At 35.8% G+C, this 23,384-nt stretch overlaps 1 protein-coding gene across 1 annotated transcript in view; it reads right to left on the bottom strand.

Annotated features, from left to right (window-relative positions):
- Positions 1-23,384, bottom strand: part of LOC122809305 (tyrosine-protein phosphatase non-receptor type 18-like) — a 1,521,908-nt gene that overhangs the window by 1,215,607 nt on the left and 282,917 nt on the right. The window contains exons 3-4 of the mRNA XM_044080695.1: positions 16,130-16,206; positions 14,291-14,386 (exon numbers count right to left, since the gene is read on the bottom strand). Of these exons, the coding sequence (XP_043936630.1) occupies positions 14,291-14,386; positions 16,130-16,206 (173 nt within the window). The remainder of the gene's footprint in view (positions 1-14,290; positions 14,387-16,129; positions 16,207-23,384) is intronic.

Here is a 23,384-nt window from a genome sequence, read left to right as displayed (position 1 = left end):
CTGTTCCAGATACAGTATAAAAAAATGTCATACACATCTTCAACTTGTCACTGACAGTCTTCAGTCAAGTTAGAGTACAAATTGGTAACGCTGCCTATTTTCTCCCAATTGCTGTATGCTGTAATGCTTTTCTTTGTGTATGCTTTATGTATGCTATTCTTTATCTAGCATTCCATTGCAACTACACATATCTTTCCCATGAGAAAGTCAAAGTCAACTTTATTGACATTCAGACTTCACACAACAGTGCAAACATAATGAAATTTAATTTCTCTGGACTTGATGTGCAAAACATCACAAGAAGCATTACAACAGACATTACTACATTCACAGCAAACCATTACAGATATAGCACCCAAAACATTTTATGAATCTAAAGGAAAAAAGTAACACTTTGTAGCTTTCCCTTGAGAACTGTTATTTCCGCACATTATCTTTTCCCTTCTATTGAACTGCCTTTCCTTGAAACTGTATGCATAAATGAAACACAAGTCTGACTCTATATTTTCAGGCCTATTCTATTTATTCCACCTTATGCCTAACAACTACTTTTAAGTGAAAACTCTCAGTCTTAACAATGACCAGTCCAGCGATGAAGATGGATAAAGACCTTTATTACATCATAGACAACCTGTATTCAAGCAAATTTTCACATGCCAAGTCACTACAGACTTCAGGAATGACTCCCCAGATATGCGGGATACCATGTAAAAGAGAAAATCCTACTTATTTTCTGAAATAATTGTACATATATGTCCTATGTTAATAATTGTTTTAATACCTTGAACAAGAAGGTGTTCAGTGGTTCAATGAATAAATAAACGGGTTCCGACGTGTAGCTCGCAAGACATTTCCCTGCGAGCTACATCGCCGATACCAAATGGCTGCAGCAGCAATTTGCCGTAGAGCAATACGGCTGAATAGCATAGCCGCTGCTGTAACCTATGCACAGAAATATTTCTACTGGTGGTGATCCTTACAGACAGCTGCCCAGATGTATTCTAGTAGGGACGGCCATACTAGATGTGTACCACATTCTGTATTCTCATGTAAGTAATGCATTTATTGTATTATTTATTTATTTTATTGTCACACATCTAACAATAAAATAAATAAATAATAAAATAAATGCATTACTTACATGAGAATATGGAATGTGGTACACATCTAGTACGGCAGTCCCTGCTAGAATACAGCTGGGCAGCTGTCTGTAAGGATCGCCACCAGTAGAAATATTTCTGTGCATAGGTTACAGCAGCGGCTATGCTATTCAGCCGTATTGCTCTACGGCAAATTGCTGCTGCAGCCATTTGGTATTGGCGATGTAGCTCGCAGGGAAATGTCTTGCGAGCTACACGCCAGAACCCTAAACAAACGTAGGGCCTACACTGGCCATTTTAAAGGCTGCTTAATAGACATCACTGGAGAATACAGAATTTTAGAAAAACAGTTACCTAGTGCCCATTTAAATATCAATAAATCATTTGCCAGTCCTACATGTCTAAATAATGAATTTCACATCTTTCCTGCCCTAATAGGAAAAGCTCTCTTTAACTTCAAATTGGGAATAGGAATTTTTACATCTAACTTTTTATTCCTTGTAGTAATACCATGAATGGTACAGTCAATATCTAAAAATCACAGCCAATAATTGGTCCTTAAGGCTTTTATATATCGTTATAATGTCATTTCTTAGAAACTAGTAAGCCAAAGAATACAAAGACAAATATACAAGTCTTTCTTTATAGGATAAGTTATGACAGCTATCTATCTGGTAAAGGTTTTCTGAATGCGTTCCAACATTTAATGCATATAAAGACCCCCCCCCCATATTCAATAACAAATCTTATACTTGTTAAATAGATACAGATCTTTAGTAAAAGCAGATTATCTCTGCTTGAAAAACATTGAAAAAGATTCCTCATAAGACCATAGCATTTCCTAACTATATTTGTCACATTAACTTCAAAGTTAAGATTCGTGTCTACCTTTATACCTAGATCTTTCATTACCTCAGAGGAAACAAATCTGATTGTGAAGGGTGTAAGGATATTGATTATCATGCCCAAAGTGTAAAACAGTACATTTACCTTGTTAAATCTCATACCTTTGGTGATTATCCATTCATATAGGCTATCTGAGTAAGACTGCAACAGATACCAATCACTAGTATTAGTTACTGCCCACCCTAACTATTGACAGAGAACTTAATTAACAATACAGAACTACATTTTGGACATTCTAACATCACAAAACCGAATAATAGTGGCTCCAAAAACTGAACCCTGAGGTACTTCCCTGGTCATCTAGCTATACTTTGAGTAAGTGTTTTTAATTGTCACTCTGTAGGTCATAGTGTTTAAGTGGTACTCCATGGTATCACATGAATGAATACACAATGCTGAAAAAAAAAAACATTGCACTGATAGTTGGTATCTGACTAGCACTGGTTTGCAGATATTGCCATTTCTTTGCCTACTAAATATGAAAATATGCATGCCATTCATAATTATGCAAACATCTCAAAAATGGAGTGACACCTACAAAATCACTGTGCAAAAAAATGAAAAACATAACTGTGTGAACAAAACTCACATCTATTAAAGTTACAAAAAATATTATTTGTATAATTATAAAAACTAATTTTACATGTTATAGAATTACTTGTTCAAAAAAATTACCATTATGTCTTACTGAAATATTATCATCATCGGTAGTATAGTGGTGAGCATACCTGTCTTCCAAGCAGCTGACCTAGGTTCAATTACCAGCCAATGCAAGAAATCTGTACATTTAGACACTCGTCTCAACAGCGCAGTTGAGAGACAAAAACGTGGTGCTTATTTTGTGTAGCTTTGAAAGTAATAACCTATGAACTTGTCATTGTAAAGACGGGTGTGCTGAATAAATTTTGTATTTTAACCTTTTTGCAACTTTTATAGCTTTTGCGAAGCATTTGTTTACAGGTAGGGTAGAAAATAGCATTCTTAGAATTTTAGCTCAGTTGAAGGCTCTCCAAGCAGGAACTCTTCAGGTGTCTGAAGGTGTGAAATTCCACTTACGCTAGGTGTGAAAATAGTTAAATTAGAGTATGCCTTCTGCTAATTTAAATACTTTTCTGTATTCTTTGAACCTGGTTATCAAAATATAGCTATCCTACATTCAACACCTACAGTTACCACTTCACTGGTCAGATTTGATCACTGTATGTTAACGCTCACTACAATGATAAAAACTGACTTACCAGAAAACCGTTTTGTATTTAGAGACTTCTCTAAGGGAAATCTAATCCAGCTAACAATTGACTTCATGAAATTTAAGCAATCTCCTCACCTCAATGATCCCATCTCACATGCTACCACATTTGCGGTTACTTTCTATTCTCATCTCAAAGCATGCATCGAGGCATCTCTCCCCATAAGACATAAATACAGTGCCAAATTCAAGAATAAACCCCTATGGTAGAACCCTAGAATAAAAAATAACTAAAATAAAAAGGAATACATTTATAGATTGTAAAAGAAAACTAAATACCCCATTATCTAGAGATGAATTCAAAAAGATCAACAAAGAATGCAGAAACAAAATCAAATCCTCAAAAAGTAAGTATGAGCTGAGAATTGCCACCTCTGCTAAGGGCAATCATAAGACTACTTCAGCTATGTCAGAAGCCATAAAGGTAAAGCCCAGCAAAGCTCAGAACTAATACAGAACAACAACAACAACACTTACTCATCCCTTGAGGATAGAACCAATTAATTCACATTAGTGGGCAAATTCAGCTGTAACTTTATTCCTCTCTCTCTCCTAACTTCCCCCAACTTATTAGTACAACAACACCCCCCCCACCACCCTGTTAAAGTTCTGAATGCTGTTGCTTAGGAAAAAAACACTACCTCCCTATATCCTGATAATGTGCCAGGCTGTCTTCTTAGCACGAAACACTGGTCGAATCAAGACCAAGCATATTCAGCCTCGACGTCTCTACTGGATTCATGCCAGAAAATGGAGAACTGTGGTAGTCATCTCACTGCACTAAGGCACTACTGATCCAGGAAACTATACACCAATAAGCCTCACCAGCCTTATGTGCACAGCAACGGTATGCATCATTATGAAACTTATCGGCAAGGACATGAGTGGTCTACAAGGCCTGGAACCAAACCACATTGGGTTTGTTGGAAGCAGATTCTGCATCCTAAACCTGGTGAGCTTCTTTGACAAGCGTCTGATGCAGTTGAATCAGGCAAATCGATTCACACTGCCTACCTGGACCTAAATGTAATCACACCACCTCTATCTTGTTCTTTAAGTCATTTGTATTGGTCGACTTAAATAATCCAGCAGAGTGGAGTCCATTTTCAGCAGACTGCCAGAGAAAAATGTTTCACAACACAACAATACATTTATCAAGAAATATCATTAGAATAATATCAATGCAGAAATGCCTTGTAATCTTCAGATGAAGATGAGCCACACAACTATATCGTACCCCCTTCCTCCTTCTTTCCTCCACTGTGCAAAAGCTCATCTCCAACACGTTTGTCCATTTGCTCATCCCCTGTGCTCTTATTGCCTTGTTATCCTTCCTTTGCACACTCCTGACTTGCTTGATTTCCTGCTCTTTGTATGGGGATTAGAACTGTACAACATATTCCAGGAAGCTATAGCCTGCCAAGAACATGCCCACTGATGAATTCCTTTGCTCCTTTGCCTCAGGGCAATACCAGTCACTTTTATCAGTCTGAGACTTTCTGATACTTTTAAGTTGCTTTTGTTGCAGAAATACTAGTTATATCAGTGGCAAAAATGCTATCTTTGGTCAAGTTTTCACTGTTCTAGGATGGGTCTGTAAATGGGAGAGCTCTTTATGGACAGCACAAAGGAGACTGAAGAGATACAGGCCAACCACTAACACTAAACAGCAAACTGGACCTTTTTGACATGCTTACTTCTTAAAGCACCAGCTGTTACCTTTGAAATGAAATCCCTGGGAGCCAAGATGAAAAGACACAAAATCTGGTCTGCTAAAACAGGGTTCCTGGAGAGTGTGACTTTACAAAGTGCACTTCAGGAGACCCACATATGTCCTGGAATACCAGACCACTATTAGGCATCTCTGACAGAGGAAGGAGGATGCTCCATAGAGCTGCCTTTGGCACAAAAACTTCTGCTTGATGGGCTTAAGAAGGAGATAAGAAAATGGGGACCTTGTGAAGTTTCTTTATAACAAAAAAACAAAATCTCTGAAGTTGCTCTGTCAAATTATGATTGAATCAGGCCCAGTGATCCCTCAATCTTCCTCCATGAGTTCAGCGACCATCTAAGCAAATCATTTTCAAGTTTCTGAATTGCAAGAACAGAGTGGACCTGCAAGATGCTGGTAAATAAGGAAGAGAAAGGACACTTCTAAATCAGAAAGTCAAACTGTCTCAGGACTTCTTCACTGAAGTACTAGTGAAATGCAAGGTCATTGCTTACATACAATCCTTAAGCTACAAGAGGTTAATGCCCTCAGTATTTAGATACCAAAGAACATTGCATTTTAGATGCAATCTAAAAAAATAATTTTGACTTGCTGGATGCTGGTCCCCATTTGTTTTCCAATGATGCTTAAATAATGTAGACCTTCCAAATCTATCTAGGAAATAAACAGGAACAACCTCTCTCTGGTCAGCATCTTAAATGAAACAAGGTCAATCCAAGGTATCAACATGACAAATTAAACTTGCAGTAGTTCTTGAACAAGAAATAGCATCCTACACCTGTCACCTTGAACAGCAAACGTATCCTGCATGACCACACCCATAACACACACAAGCCTTCTCCAAAAAGAATTCAATATGCAGCTACTTAATATCTTCACTTCAAGCAGGTTTAAAGCTCTGGAAAAAAATATATATGTGATGGACAAGTCAGAAAAGGACTTTATACCTGCAGCTATCCTGCTGCACAGTCAATGAGAGCAGAAGTGAGAACACTTCTGAACAAGTTGTGCCCACAAATGGAGGTTCCCTCAATAAACTGCAGAAAACCAAGCAGCAATTATTAAAAAATCTAAACTCATTGTAGAACTATCTTATATTTCATTTACTTGTTCCTATGGCAAGAATAGTTATCCTGCACCAAAACATTTCCCCACACCAGGCCTTGTGTGGTAGATTCTGGTGTATGTAGGTGCTATAATTTAACACAGATCTGTTTTATGTTGAATTTGTACCATATAATAAATGTTAAACTGTTCTTGTAATTTATTGCAAGTGCATGGCAAATTTCACTGACACATGGTTTACCTCAGAAATTAGCAGCTCCCATGTAGTGAATGTGCAAGTCATATCACAAGGCTGAGTTTAGGTATTTACTGTGTATCTTTCACTACAATATAACTTGACATGACTGATTATGTGAACATTTCATAGAACGTTTAACTGAATGTTAAAAGCTTAAAGTCTAAAGGTGAATGTAATACATTCAAAGTATATTTACACTCTTCAGACAGATTTTCCATTGATAGTTGTACCTGAAATAGGCTTAGTCAACTATATTAATTATGTAAATTGTATAATTATATAATGTGTTTATGAGATATGTTATGTGATTGGCTGGTGTTCTATATTTATTCTGTGGTTTTAATGTACTGATTCATTCTTGAAAAAGAGTTTCAACTCGAAAGCTTGAAGTAATAAATCTTGTTTACATGGATGGTCGTGCTGTGCCTTTTGTTAATGGATTTAATTTCATGTTGGTTCCCCAGTACGTTTAGCTGTTCTACACCTGCTTCCTGGACTTTGTACCTGAAGTATCTCCGATGAATTATGCTGGGCTACCAGTTTAGAGGTGTGCGTATCCTTTCAGAATATGGAGACACCACTGCCTTTGGAGCTTCTGGCCGTATTCTGGGGCCGAAAGGTATGGAAAGAGTTGTAGCTTGGGAGCGCAGGGGTGCTTCCTGCCTCTTTAAACCAGGTCTCCGTTACAGCACAGATGTTGACATTCTCCATTTTGAGGAGAGCTTTTAGCGAGTGCATCTTGAGATTTAGACTTCTAGCATTGAGCAGCATGTCCCTCAGATTGCATTTGCTTGTAGCTGTTACTGTGGAATTTTGGTCTTTGGAACACTGCCTAAAGAAATGCACTATAGGGGTGGCAAGAGCCTTAAGCCAGTACCTGGAATCCTAGGGGTGACAGAAGCAGGCTGTCTCTGGCAAAGCATCGAGGTCTGTTGATCATGTCGTCCCAGGCAGACAGATACTGGATCCCCTTAAAATGGCACCAGAAACTTAGCCAATTGTTGAAGTCAATCATTTTTTACTCGTACTGTGGTATAATTTGGGTAACAGTAGAATACTGCTCAGGGCTGGGGTCATACCTGCCTGGGCCACATAATCCTAGAGTTGCAACACATCTCTTTTCATGCAGTCCAGGGAGGTATGTCTCAGGTCATTCACACCCACATTGACAATGACTGAGTCATATTTGTACTTGTGATTGCATGGAGAATCTTGGCACCTGATAGACAACCGACTGTCACCTTCTTGTTCAAACTAGTGAGTGGGACACCAGTGTGCCTCACAACTGAGTATATGATTAGTACATCGGGCAAAGTGTTTTGCCTTAAGGGCTTAGGTTGAGGGGCACAATGTTGTGGTGAGCTATGTGTTCTGGGGTAGGTGTTCTGTTATGGTGGCCAAGTGCATTTCTGTCTTGGGGGTCTCTGTTTGGGTAAATTTTTATTGAGACCCTCTGCAAAGGTGGGTGTATGGTTTGTGTTTCTATGTGTGGGTTGTGATGGTTGGTGTACTGGAGGGCTGTGTTTTCTATGTAGTGAGTTGCAGGTGTTGACCTTCTCCTCTTGACCAGCTAGTCCGGTCTTGGTTGGAGTGTGCACTGCTTACAGTTTGGTGATATAAGCGCATCTCTCACATGTATGAGTGTTGGGAGTTAAGAGGAGAGGGTTGTCTGTGTGCATTAAGACAGTTGCCACACTGTCTCAGAATGCCCAAGTGCACCAGGTTAGCAGGAGAAAGCACAGGAAATTGCCCTACAATCATACTAGGGGGTGGTCATAAATAATAAGTACTGGTGCTATTACTGCATAGGAACAGCTAGTGCTGATAGCACCTAAGTGTGCTACAATAAATGCTGCAAAAGCCTGTTAAAGTGCTAGCCGATTAAGCTAATTGAAGTGCAAGAAGTAAAAGAACAAGCACGTTCTAAGGGGAAAATTGAAGAGCAGACTTTCTGGCACCTGTAATAGTTTATCTCAGCTGAGTGCCCCTGCTCAAACCCACGCAAGCATGGGCTTTTAAACCAGAAAGTCGAAAGTGATGAAAAAACTGCCCAAATGGCCAATAAACTACAATTTCTGGATCAGAAACTGATCTTCTTGTGGTAGATAGGCTACTCGGTGCTTACCACTCCCACTGATAAGCTAGAAGGCTTCTTTCCAACACAGAAAGGTCTGGGGGGCTCAGAAACTTACAAAACAATCCTGGATACAACAATCCTGTATCTGGACTAGACTAGTCACAGGAAAGGCAGGAAACAAGGTTAGAACTTTTTTTTTGCAGAAAAGCAGTTAAAACAGCAGCAAAAACACTTTAAATGCAGTAGAAGCTAGCACACTTGAGTGTATAGCAATATTAAGGCAAATATAGTTTAAATAAATGCAGGTAAATTAAAAACAACAAAAAACAAAACAAAAGAAAACAAGTGCAGAGAGCAGTAAATTATGAAAAAATCAAAATGGAGTATCTATTTTTCCTTCATGTTGTTCTTGTAGTCTGCAGGACACCAAAAATTGATCTGCTGATGTTAAATAACACTTACAATTTAAACAGACTAAAAACAGCAGTAATAAATGCAGCAGAGACGATGCAACTGAATACTTTAGAGAACAAGTAGCAGAAAAAACAAGATGAAGTAGTAGAGTTGGAGGAGGAAACATAAATACTGTAAAAGCAGCAAGCAGCTGAATAAAGTTTTTTTTTTTTTAAGTAAAGTGGAAACGGAGAAAGGAGGAACAAAAGATAATTCAAGGTTAAGAAACTAAGGGGGTTGGCCTTCTCAAATGTTCTCTCTGTATTAGGCAGAATGAGCTAATGACACTAGACTGGGAGGAGTATCCCAGATCAAATTTACAGTAGGGGTGAGCAACTGCAAACCCACCAAGTATAAGAACAAGACACCACTAGGGACGAAGGGTGGGAAACTATGCTACAGCTACTAGCTACACTATTTTAAGCAGAAAACACTACAGAAATGTTTATCACAGCAGAAAAACAGCAATGAGCCACTAAATTAAACTTTTAAACAGATAAAGGAGCAAGGAGACTCTAGAGAATGCTTTTAACTGCAAACAAATCAGTTATATGATACACTCCTTGGCAGGAAATTAGAACAAAGAAACAGATGCTTAACAAATGGAGAAAATGTCCAGTTAATACCTTTCACACAGTGAAACTAGCTAAAAAAAACTAATAAGCAAGATGGCTAATTATTGGAGTAACCATTGAATTACTAATAAGCAGGATGGCTAATTATTGGAGTAACCATTGTATTACTAATAAGCAGGATGGCTAATTATTGGAGTAACCATTGTATTACTAATCAGCAGGATGGCTAATTATTGGAGTAACCATTGTATTACTAATAAGCAGGATGGCTAATTATTGGAGTAACCATTGTATTACTAATAAGCAGGATGGCTAATTTTTGGAGTAACCATTGTATTACTAATCAGCAGGATGGCTAATTATTGGAGTAACCATTGTATTACTAATCAGCAGGATGGCTAATTATTGGAGTAACCATTGTATTACTAATAAGCAGGATGGCTAATTATTGGAGTAACCATTGTTTTGCTAATAAGCAGGATGGCTAATTATTGCACACAAATATGGACAAGTAGGGAAGATAAGTCATGATCAAACTAAAAACTTCTCAGGGTTTGTTTGAAAATGTAAATAATTCCCAGTTGCCAAGTGTATATCTACGAGCTGTTCCCTGTGATAGTGGGAAGCAATTTCATTGTAAAAGCTGTCACAAGCAGAGTGCCATGTGTAAGCTCAAAATTTCCTTAAACAAGGATATTAAAAGAGGCAAGCTCGATGACACTTGGAAACATACTTGGCACCTAAAACAAACCATGATTATAAATTTACAACTCCTAAATGGGGTATCTCATAGGTGGATAAAGTACTTCCAAATCATGTCATTTTGCTGTAATCTTTTGATGAGTTCCAATTCCACCTCTGTGCCCCTTCCATCCATGATATAGTCCAACTCACAACAGCCACTCATTTTGTAAAATTAAGTCAATCAGGGTCATAAGAGAAAAGTTAGACAGACAGGCGCCACTTAACAGTATGTCTATTTTTTTCCATGTAGAAAAGTTGCAAATTCAATATTAAGGTCTATGCGCATTCTGGCCAAAGCTATGTGACATGCCAGGATAGACACAAACAAAGAATTTATACAAAGCAGAAGAGAAGTTGCTTTCATGTATCCAGGTTAAAGTTAAATACTATAAGATGTTAAAATACATGAAAGTGAAAAATGAACAAGCTTAAGCACTCAAACACCAAACTAATGTTTAAACAAATGGAGATTCCTTACAAGACTGAGCACCTAACAATAAGCCTTAAAAATTGTTTGCCACCCAGATGAAGAAATATTAGAGGCTAACATTCAAGCTATTAAAGTAGTGAACACAATTATTTCCCCAGATGAAATCAGCTGAGGTTTTTATATGTTCTATGCCAGTTTATAATAGAAAACCAATAGAAGTATACTTCCTGAAACAAGTGAGTCTTCCTGTAACCTTACCTTTTAATGTTGATGTCCTGCTAAGGACCATGACAAGTGACAAAGTAACATTTACTATTAGAAAATTTGGGAAAGTTCTAGGGCCAGATAACCAATGTGCACACAGAGGATTATATCTGGTTCCCCAATCAGAACCAAGTTATTATGCATTCAAGACATGGATGACGGGAAATTCACTTCAAGAGCAACGTTCAGTAGGTAAATCTTGGCATCCATACTGAGGAAATATAATAACAGTTATGAATGGTGCGACCCAATCATAATTCTTTACAGTATGTGGAGGTTTATTTGCTGCATCTACTACCAGATACAGAAAAGAAGGAAAAAGGAAAAAAAAGAATAGCACAAAAAGCTGGTAAAGCATTTAGCACTGTCAAACAGCAGGCAGACATGAAAAGTCCAAATAGCTTTAAAAGGTGTTAGACACTTAACTCTGCCATAACTTTTGTTTCTATCTGAGGCAGGGCAGAATATCCAACAGCCTTCAATGTTGTTTTACTTTCTGTCACTGTTCTTTGCTGGCTCGCAATCCCCACTGTTAGCCATTAGTATGAGACCTGATCTTAACAGAGCATATCAGTATTTAATAAAAACGTGTTAAGCACTCTTCTGATATCTGAAAAGTGCTTAACAAGCTTGTCTTTTTCCCCATTTGTGGAGCATCATCACTTTGTCCCGTGCACTGCAAGCCATGAATAGATACCATGAAAATTACCTTAACAAACCTGTTTCAAGAAATGTGTTATTCAGGAACATATCTACAATTTAATATAGTCCTTTCAAAACCTTATAAAGACCATCCTCAGATATGTTAACCTCCCTTGTAAATTAAGATGCAAAGCCTTAGACCAAGCTATTAACTAACAAAATACAACCACTATTCTCTCATTTCAATCAAGGAGGCTTTGTTAAAGATTGCTCAAGCACAGACCATTTGAGAAGCTTTATAACATACATTCAAACCCAATAAAAGAAGCTTAATCATTTTCCAACAATAATAGTAAACTTCAAAATGTTTTAATAATACTGAATGGAAATATCTGTGATCTGTAGCACAAATTATGGGTATTCCTATCTCCTTTTTGAGAGAAGCAAAATGTTGTGGTCAACGAGTTGTTGATGCTTGTTAAGGTGGTAATACTAGGCTTGCCAAGGAATGCTTACAGTGGGGAATCTCCCAATCTGAAGGAGGTATTGATTATGGAGAGAACTCCAGATTCAGTTGAGAGATTCAAGCAAGCTAAAAAGGACATAGTACGAGCACTTGCGAAAGTGAAAGGAAAAAAATGAGAGGAGTTTCGAAAGGCCATGCTGAAAGACAAGTGGGTGCTATCAGATGCATGATATAAAACTGAGAAGCTCAGGTGTGGAAGGTGGATCCTTGGAAAGGCAAGGTGGATCCTTGGAAAGGCAGGGAAAAGCTGACCCCCTTTTGATGAGACTGCTAGAAGTGGAAACATTTTCTGAGGAACTCCTTTCAATAAAATGTCATTATATCCCTATATAACTAATCACACTACAGACAGACTAAATAATTAAAACAAACAAGACAAATTGTACATCTGCACAATCCAGTTAAGTATAATGAAACTTTTGGACAGTAGTTTGCTAAAATGAGGGGTCCCAGTAATCCATATGAACAGGTGCATCTTAAAAAAACTCCTGAAGTTCTCTTCTATGGTGGATTTCCAAAGCTGATATGTTAGTCAATTACACAGGTCATGTGGCATAACTGAAAATAATGTTCAGATGAACCTAAGGTTAAAAAAAACACAAAATTACACCAGCACCTTTCTATTATTCCAGCAACAGTGATCTGGCACCTCGGCAATTCGCCTTGGTATATAGGACAAACTAAACGCATGGTGAGAATTCTAATTCTTGAACATCTTTGAGACATCATAAGAAATCATAATGAATTTAGTTCTATAGCTAATCATTTTTATGAAATGCATGGGGGTTTAGATGGTGACTTGAATTTTTGTGTACTTGCAAAACCTTCTTTGCCTAGAGGGGGTGATTATATTGGGAAATTATTGGAGTTGGAAACTAAAATGATACTTAAATTCCAAACTTTAAGGCCCCTTGGTTTAAACCAAGAAGTAGGCATCTGAAGGGTTAATATAAGTAGCAAGGAATTTAATGATGAGGTATTTATGCTATTTATGCTCATTTATATAATGTTGTAAGAATTATATGTGGATAATCTGTGTTGATTTATTTATTTATTTATTTATAATAATATTGTATACAATTTTGTGATATTTAAATGAATATAAGTTAATGCATTGTCACTTTAATTAATATAATTGAATTATTGGATCATGTTAAGTGGCTGTTTGCACAGTATATTAGTCAGCTAAAATTGTTGTACTGTGATCCTTGAAGGCGAATTGCTGAATTGCTCCCCAAACCAGACTGCATTGTACTACCCACTACTTCTCTATTCTTGCAGTAAGACTCTTACAATCCCTCCCACTCACCTACAATAAATTTCCCCTTTCACCAGTTTCAGAGCACATCCAAAAGACACATCCATTAATAATCTGACTGCAAAGTACTTTTTCAATAAACACATTACCTATCTTTCCTTTTCTCCTACATCACCTCTTCTTCAACCCAATAAATGATCATATCAGCAACTCTGACTTTTGGCTATCCCATCCATTAATGATATCAGTTTTCCCATTTCTTAAGGATATTCCTGAACATTTGATAGGACAATCTCATAATTATTATGGCTGCTGCTATGAAAATATTCATTAGATTCTGGAAATGCAATACCTCCTGCATCATCTTCATCTGGTAAAAAGGATACCCTTACAAAAAGTCCCCAAAACTCTTGAAGGGGATATATGTTTTCCTAGGAAATATTTCACCTATGGCTAAGTTTGCTTTTGACTTAAATCAGCTACTGACCCTTTATTTGTCCTGTAGCATTGAATTATTTAATGCAATAAGGCAACATCTTTAACTTTAAATTACTTTTCACATTCTGGTGTCACATGTACTATATTTCCCATCCTTCTCTGTTTACTTAAATTACATCTCCCTGTTTCTTGTTTTATCTGATTCCTCTTGTTTCTGTTTTACCTGTGAAAGTTTATAAAGCATATAAGATATCTGCAGAGGACCTACCAACATATTCAATTTTATATTTATTTAGGTGCTTTATGTGAAAATACTGTACATAAAGTAAAACTAATGAAAACAGAGAAGATACAATTAAAATGTAAAATAAACAATAAAAGTAAAATACATCAATAAATAAACCAGACAAGCAGGTACTGTTCTTCAGCACAGCCACGCATGCATCCAATAATAACACTCTCAGAAATTTCTGATATTTGGCAGTAATTACTGTACAGGCAGCTCTGTAAATACTCCTCGTCAGGGCTTACTGAAAGACTGAAACCTGAAAGGGTACATTTTCTCTGCATGTATAATTCTCTTGCTGGCTTACCTTTACATTATATTCCCAGATCATTCTCCAAAAATCTGTCACTGTTTTGTTCAGTGGACCTTGTGTTGCAATGTAGCATCTTTCATTGTTCACACCCTAAATTAGGGAAGTAGAGAAAGAAAGATTAATTGTCAGTTTTAGACTCATTTGACTCAAATCAGCATTATATGCCAAGATTCTGTAAGCATGGGAGAAAGATAAAATGGCTGAAGGTGTAAAAGCAGTCTATTCTCTTCCACAGCAAACCCGCCTTTGGCCACAAATATTGAAAATGTATCAACAAGTAAATGCAAGCACATGGATGACAAAGTAAAGCAAGCTAGGCTTAAGATAGGCTCCTAGTGGATAAGCTATGAAATTATTATTAAATTGGTTCAAACAGTCAGCCCTGTGAATACACATGCTACAACTACTATGCGAGGAAACCAAGATCCTCAGTTTTCACTATTATCAATGCAGGGCCATTCAGAAAATTTAAGCATGCATGCACACACACATATACATGCACACAGTCACAGACACATTTTACAGGAAGAGTTACAAAAATGTTAATAGCATGCACATGTAACTGTATTCAAAACAAAAGGAAGTATAAAACATGGTACAAAGGAGCACATTGTGTTAAACACAGGTAAAAATGTCTGAACTAAATAAAACCAGAGGGCTGTATTAATTGCAACAAGTATTTAACATCTTTATTTCCACCTGAGCTTTTATCAAGTAACAGAAGCACTTTGCACTGCAGGGTAGAACCCTAAATTTCTGGTGGAGAAAATTAAACCATATGACTGTTTTGGGGTTACTTTTGGCAATATTTGCTTCAGTAGTGTAGGGGTTAATTGTTGGCAACATGTAATTGTCTAATAATGGTGCTAACATCTGAGGTGCTTCCATTGTTATATTGTTTTAGGACTTTGCAAACTTACAAATTTATACTACAGCTATGTCACTATATAAATTCTTGTGCACTTCATAGAAGAAAAAGGCCCTTAGTCCAGTTCACTTACCTGGTTTGGTTAGTAAATGAAATTATATAAATGTCACTTCTCATATACATGTAAATATATATATATATATGTGTGTGTGTGTGTGTGTGTGTGTGTGTGTATATATGTGTGTATGTATATATATATATATATATATATATATGTGTGTGTGTGTGTGTGTATATATATATATATATATATATATATATATATATATATATATATATATATATACATACAAACCATATTGACAAAACATATATATATATATATATATATACATACATCTATCTATATATATATATATATATATATATATATATATATACACACACATACATATAGACACATGCACATATATATGTATATGCATACAGAGTTACTTCTAAACCTTGAAATTCCATGTAATCGAAACTCATTTTCGTGAGATGAAAATTGCGAAACCTTGAATACATGAATGGCAAATTTTTCCCACAGTAAGTAAACACTTGCCCAAACTTAAACAAAACAAACACTGTAATAAATAAAACCCATATATATGGGATTTCAAGCTTCAGAGGGGGATCCACACATACATATATATATATACATGTGTGTGGTCATGGCATGGGTGTCTGTATGGAATCCTTTTATCTATTTGAATTGAATTTAGTTGAATCGCAAAACATTGAAACAACTGACCACAAATTCCATGTTGTCTATCCCAGCAAGGGTCTTGTTTCTAAGTTTCCAGTGTAATTTATTTCATAAAGTTACCTCTGCATATTTCTGAATTGGAAAACTATTGTTCAATGAGAAGCTTTATTGCTGTTCTATGTTTTATTCTGACACATGAAAGAAAGACTGGATTTACCTTAATAAAGTTTGCATTGATGTAATCTGAATATCCATCCGCAACCAGAAGAGACAGTTGCACTCGTGTCTGATCATCTGCAAATAAAGTAAAGATAATCTTGGTGAACATTCATAGTGTAGAGCAAAGACAGGTTCTTATGAAAGGAAATTGCCCTATGCAGGTTCCAGAAAGTTTAATCCCAGAAATGCATACTCAAATTTACCTTCATCACTACCTGTAGCTTTGAATGGTTATGTCATGTTCCAGAAGTGATAATGTTACTAAACATGTTTATATCAAGCCAATATTTTCTCCTATTAGATGGTATTCTGAATAAACCTGTATCCATGTCATGTTTACCTTTATAAATAATCTACCTCACAATATAAATTGCTTCTGCACAAATTCCGCGATTCTTACATTTTTTAGGAATTCTTTGGTTGGGGAGCATAACCATATCCTTGTGAAGCATTCTATACAGAGCTTTGTAAAAAGGATCTGTGCTCTCATTTGTTCTACAGTACAAGCAGCAGAAAACAGGACCACACATTTTGGCAGGTTGAAAAGCATTTTGTTATTAAACACACTCCCAAATATTATGCTATGCAAGCAATAATGCCCGACAGGGTGTGTGTTAATTATACGTTAACACACACCCTGGAGGGCATTATTGTGCTTAGAGAATGGATTGTCTGTAAAACTGTTGTGTTTCACTTATTTATTTATTTTTTAAGTACTATGTTTTTGGGGTTTATATATATATATATATATATATATATATATATATATATATATATATATATATATATATATATATATATATTTGGGATGTAAAACAGTTCCTCTGCCTAATGTTTCAAACTTGCTGTAGTATATGTTATTGGTGTTGGAAGAAGCATTTTACATCCAAAATATAACACTTTAAAATGTCCAGTTATTTGCTTTATTTTTTTTCGTTCCTTTATTCGAAAAAGATGTCTGTAAAAAATGACATATTTGAGTTTCAGACTTTCTTTTCATTTAGAAAATGATATTTACAGTTACCTTACAAGAACACTACCTTTATAAACACATACAAGAACATAATAATACAAGGGTAGTGTTTGCCAACAGAAGAGACTCTGGACAAAGAAAGCCGCCCCTAGTTCATTGTATACCAGTCATACTCTTAGTGAAAAACAGGAGACAGACAGCAAGTGCAAATGTTGAATAAGAACTTACATTTAGAACTGTTGCTTAGTTTGCATGATTGTGGAAAATCTCACAGGTGTAAGTCACTCCTGTTTAGAAAATGTTATCCAGTGAATAGCTTAAAGGGCTGCAGACTGTGTGTCTGCTTAGACTCTGCACATTATGCAAAACACATCTGCCAATAAAAGGGCCGTATGTTTTCAGTAAAAGGTTGCAAAAGGACTGGGAAAGTATAAATAAAGTTGTTAAAAATATTGCTAGCTCGGGTAACAAAAGGTCAGAAGTCCTGACATTATACAGAAACACACTAAAATCAACTGCATGCAGGTTCATAAACACATACATAAAACAATGACAGCTTTAAGGATGATGACTGGATTTGGGCTGATGTTCTGAACACATACCTGTCAGCAGACCAGAATTTCGCAGACCGTCTAGCCTTTTTTGCCTCATCATTTTTTGTCTATTTCTCATAAAATTTGTAATTTTCAGACAAGTTATTCAGATCTGTAGACACTGAATAATAGCAAACTTTTAAGTTTCAGACTTTATATCTTTCAGGAAACATCACACTAATGTAACACCTGCTATTATATCAACTTTCCAAGTTGATAACGTTAATTTTTAATACCTGCCCCTTATTTAAGGCCTTTGTTCCCACATTATTTTGCCTTTGTCCAGAATTCTTTCACGATGAGGTAAGGGCGGTGCAGATTCGTAAATAAATACAACTGTTGTCTATTAAATAATTGAATAAAAATAATTAAAATACCCTGACATTCTCAACTAAGTACTCTTAGAAAAAGAGAATGCCACTTGCCTGTCTTTGCTAATGGTGAGGTGTGATGAATGGAAAAGTTCTTGTAACTCAAGCATACATTTATGAAAATACTATTACCCAATGTTTTCATACTGACCCACAGTCACAGGACAACTGCTTACTCATGTTATCAGTATAAATGTGCATGGCTTGATGTTCAATCAAGAAAACAGATTATTCTGACAGACAGTGCGGCAAATAACTATCACAGAAATGTTACATTTAATAGGAGGCAGCTATGTGGGCCTAAAGGTAATAAATATTGAAATATTCAAATACAAAAACATGGCAAGGAACCACAGAAACTACAGTATGGGGTCTTTGATAAGGTATACCAAGAATACACACTTCTTTTGTAAACAACTGTGCAATTATAGTACATTTTTTTATACTCACTAAACAGTAAAAGCATTGTTAAGTGAGGATAAAACAATGGTGACCATTCCGTTATCTCAGTCTGAGCTCCACGGGGTCTTGATATGCTGCTGTGAAGTGGTGGACACATTTTTCAGGGGGCATTACTTGTACATTAATACCCTGCTGGTGAATGTTCATTCTCCAGTCAGGGTACTGATGAACAATTTGCTTATTGTCTAAGCAACATTAACAACTCCACCATTAGGAAAGTAGTACTGTTATAAAGTAATATTTCTAATATCTATCAATTTATTTAACTTTTAAAATATGAATCACTCTCAATCACCTGCACTGCCTATCAAGAAATGTGGTGCAGTTTGCCAACATGAATATCAAAAGAATAGTTATCTTTAAAATGAAATTTGCTTGCCTTCAATAGGTATAGAATTGATATCTTTCTTTGCAATATTCCATACACTACAGGGCTATAAAATACCACCTCTCAGGTTATAATAATTTTACAAAAAGTGATATTATTTTTCAGAAGTTTGTACTTTGTTTAATGACGAAAGTGTCTTCAAGAATGTTTGCCCTTAGGACTTACTGTCAGGTTAGGCATGACGTAAGGCATTGATCTATATTGCTTTCATTTCAATTTTATATATTCTAGCTCTTAAGTAAAATTCAATTAAAATGCAATATCACCCTAGTAATTCATTGCACTCACTTAGAAATTGCTTACAATGATATAGACAAGAAAGAAGACAAAGCTTTACAAGAAAAGATCTGCAAAAGGAATAACACACCATAAGGTATGCCCTCACAGGGTACTATTTAATGGAAGTAGACAAAAACTGAACTATTAATGTCAAGATCTACAAAAAAAATAAATAATACACTTGCGGACTGTGTTCCATCTGACACATGACTAAATAGCATTGAAGTTGCGACAACTAACTATTCAGATTAGTTAACTGAAGTCGCTCACACTTAAGGATGAAAAGCAAAGAATGGAGTTCACAGAACCCACTGTCATTGTTAGCTCTCTGTAGAAGTAAGCCATTATCTTGATCAGATTAAAAAAGCAAACGTCCACTACAGGTAGGATCTCAAAGATCTATTTCTATTTCAAATCATGATATGATTATAAACATTTCAGTGAGATTCTAACAAAAGACTGGTGAGATTTCTTCCCATGCTGATATACATAGATCAGATGGGATCTGTGTTGGATTGTACTACCTCTGACTACTTAATATGGTGAGATTTCTTCCCATGCTGACATACCTGGATCAGATAGGATCTGTGTTGGATTGCATTACCTCTGACTACTTAATATGGTGAGATTTCTTCCCATGCTGATATACATAGATCAGATGGGATCTGTGTTGGATTGTACTACCTCTGACTACTTAATATGGTGAGATTTCTTCCCATGCTGACATACCTGGATCAGATAGGATCTGTGTTGGATTGCATTACCTCTGACTACTTAGTAAAGACATTTCTTTTAACTGGCAAGACTAATAAACATAATATACATTTCTGCCTAGTTTGCATGCTAAAAAAGTATTAATCTTTTCAGACTGGAATTATTTTACACAAATTGCTTAAAATCCTGCAAAATTATGCTGTTACAGTGCTTCTTGGAATTTGCCAGAAGGTATGGAAAATATAATGATTGGCCATTAGATTAGAAAAGGTTGATTTACATTCTAGTCACAAAAAAGGTCAATGCTAAAGAGTGCTATAATTATCAAAAAATTCACAAGCTAGCAAGATAAGGTTGAAGATTCTGCAAGCTAGACTCCATGAGACTATTATCATCATGGGATTATGGACCAAGAACTGCCAGATGTAGAATCGTTTTTTTTAAAAGGGCAGAAGCACCAGAGATCAACTTGTCAATACCTGGTAGACAATGGGGAAAGAAACAGACTTCCAGAAGCACATTTAATTCTGCTTATTCACTACTTTAAATCCTTTGACTCTGTGAACCATAAAAACGTGGCATGTTTTTAGATCAATGGGGAGATCGTGGCATCTTTTTTGCCTTCTTAGGAATCTACCTGCAGATTAAGAAGCAATAGTTAGAAATGAATACGGAAAACTGAGTAATTCAAGATTAGGAAATGATGGATGCAGGTATAAAAACCAGATGCTGGAATCATAATTTCTTGGAGAAATATTAACAAGCTCAGATAGGAAAATGATATCACCTACATGTCTGAAAGTGAGGAAGAGACAAAGAGCCTATTGCTGACAATGAAAATAGAAAGGGCAAAAAATGGCTTATTACTCAACAGCAGTCATTCATAAAATAGATGAATAAATAAGTAAAATTACGTAACATAGCTCTATCAATACTATGCACATAGATAGAGAATAAGTGGATATAGATTTTGTTTTCCTGAGCTCAGAGTTCCCGGCTGATGGGAATTGCAGCCAAGACATTAAAATCATTTTTTAAAGGAAAATGATGGCAAATCTGAACAGGATTTTAAAGAGCAAAGACACTGCATCCTCAAGGAAACCTGATAGTAAAATAAAACTCAAATACTTTGCATAATGCTAAGAAAGCATTCTGTGGTGAAGATACTGATAGTGGGGAAGACTGAAGGAAGAAAGAAGGGGAGAGAAGAGGTTAAGGTGTACAGATAGTATTACTGAAGTAATGAATATGAAATTACAAGAATATAAAGATGCAGTCATTTACATACAGGCATGATGCATTTAAGTCCAGTTTACCTGGAGCCACTGGCTTCTCATCCTATGACTTCTCTATTTATTAAGTATTCCTTACAAAATCAGCAATTTAAAATCTTCCTTTATGATAACTTTTGTATTCTATGGAAATTTGTGTTCTACATGGTTTGATTTCTTTAGTCCACTGAATGAAGCAAGCCAAGGCACTAGAAAATTTAATATTGTTCATGTGGTTTGTTTCTTCAACTTTTTTTAAGGTTAAGAAAGAAATGTTAGGGTAGGGAGCATAACATTTTTCACAATCTTAATTTTTTTTTTGAGTGACGTCAGAACATCATTACACTGAGGAATGGAAACCAAAATGGGAAGGAGAAAAGAATCATTGTTAGCTGACTCCATCATGGTTCAGTAAATTTAAATTTTACCAATTTAGGCAATGAAGATGTTAAAACATAAAATAAGGTATTACGTACCTGAAAGTGTTCTGCTTCCTTCAGAAATACTCAATCCTTTATATCCAAAAATATGTGACAGTAGTAAGATGCAAGTACCATAAAAGAGTCAACATGCCTAAGCAGTGCTAGATGCAATACATACCTGTTTAAATGCCTTTAATAAATGGTTTTAAGTTTGCAAAAAGAATGTTTAGGACCTTAGTGAGAAAGAATAGATGTTCTTCTGAAATAAGGCTGGCTAAAAATTTGGTGAATAACAATAAGGCACTTTAAATATGTTAGGCTTTTTTTAGAAGGACACTGTATCAAATATCTGTATAACAAAAGATTATTTTTTACTACAGAACCAGAAAAGTTGGCTCATGTGTTTACAGTAATTTTTTTTTTTTTTCGGTGAGTTTATTGCCAGAGGGCTACATGCATTAGCTGACGCTGTAAAGGTATTTGGTGACTGTCCTTTAATTCCATCTGATGTTATTAGCAGAGCCTTAAAAATCTATTGACAAAGTCCTCTGCTGGTCCTGATGACCTGAAGGTTTTTCTTAAGTAAGATTGTTAATCTGATACCGTGCCTTGCTGATCTGTTTAATATCTGGAAGGAGGTAATTGTCATTCCAATCTGCACATCTCTGACAGGTTCCTCTGTTGATAATGTCAAGCTTATTAGCTTGACATGTATTATGGAAAAATGTTTTGAGTGATTTGTTGGCTATTTAATACAGGATAATTGTCTTAAATGGTCTGTTATCAATCAGCATTGATTCAATTCAGGTTGTTCATGTTTGACCAATCTTAGTTTCTACCAAAATATTATAAGTTCTATGGATGAAGGACTTGCAGATGATGTCATATATCTTAACTTTGCAAGTGCCTTTGATAACATACCTCACAAGGGATTAAAAGGTATAAAGGAGCAATTAGAAATAAATACATACATTGTAAGATGGGTGGGCAATTGACTTGTAGAAGAAAAAAAAAGTGGTTAGAAGCAAGAATTATCTTTTAGAACATACATCTGTCAGTGCTGGAGTCCCATGAGGATAACGCTGTTTAGTCCATTTATATCTCTAGTCCCCAGCCAGAATAATATATGGCTTGGAAAATTTACTGATGATACCAAGGTGGGTATCAGACCCTTTAAAGTTATTTAGATCTACTTATGTAATAGTTATCCCTTAAGGAAATGAGATTTGATGCCAAGAAATGCATGGTAATGCATTTCATAATAAAACCAAACATAGCCATATGCATTAGATAATTATATTTTGACCAAAACCTGCTGAATTAGAGATTTAACGGTCACCACAGACAGAAGTTTAAGTTTTGAAGAACATCTTACATTATGATGCTATGCTCTAATAAGTAATTTCATGCAATGCCTTTCAAGTAGGGGTGAAAAGGTTTTGATAGTTATTTAAGGCAACGTAAGACCTATCACAGAATATGCAGGTGACAAAACTAGAACATAAATAAAGAACATTTAGTTGATAAGTTGCTGGGATTAGACAATGCACTTCTACAGAAAGACTATAATATCTGTCATTTTTTCTGTTGAGAATAAGTTACTGAAAGGGGGCTTGATACAGACTTATAAATTTCTCAAGAATGAGTCCAATCAGTATCACTGGGTATCAGCATCCTACCACAAAATCTCCTTACAAGAAATGTTAACTTGTTTATTTCCTTACCACTGGCTAGACTATCAGCTCAGGATTCTATTTTCATTTTAGGCCTGTTAAGCTTT

This window comes from Protopterus annectens, chromosome 8.part0, assembly GCF_019279795.1.
Source record: "Protopterus annectens isolate FY-2018-M chromosome 8.part0, PAN1.0, whole genome shotgun sequence".
Lineage (NCBI taxonomy): Eukaryota > Metazoa > Chordata > Ceratodontiformes > Protopteridae > Protopterus > Protopterus annectens.
The sequence above is the reverse complement of the archived record's forward strand: the minus strand, read 5'-3'. Positions and strand labels throughout refer to the sequence as shown.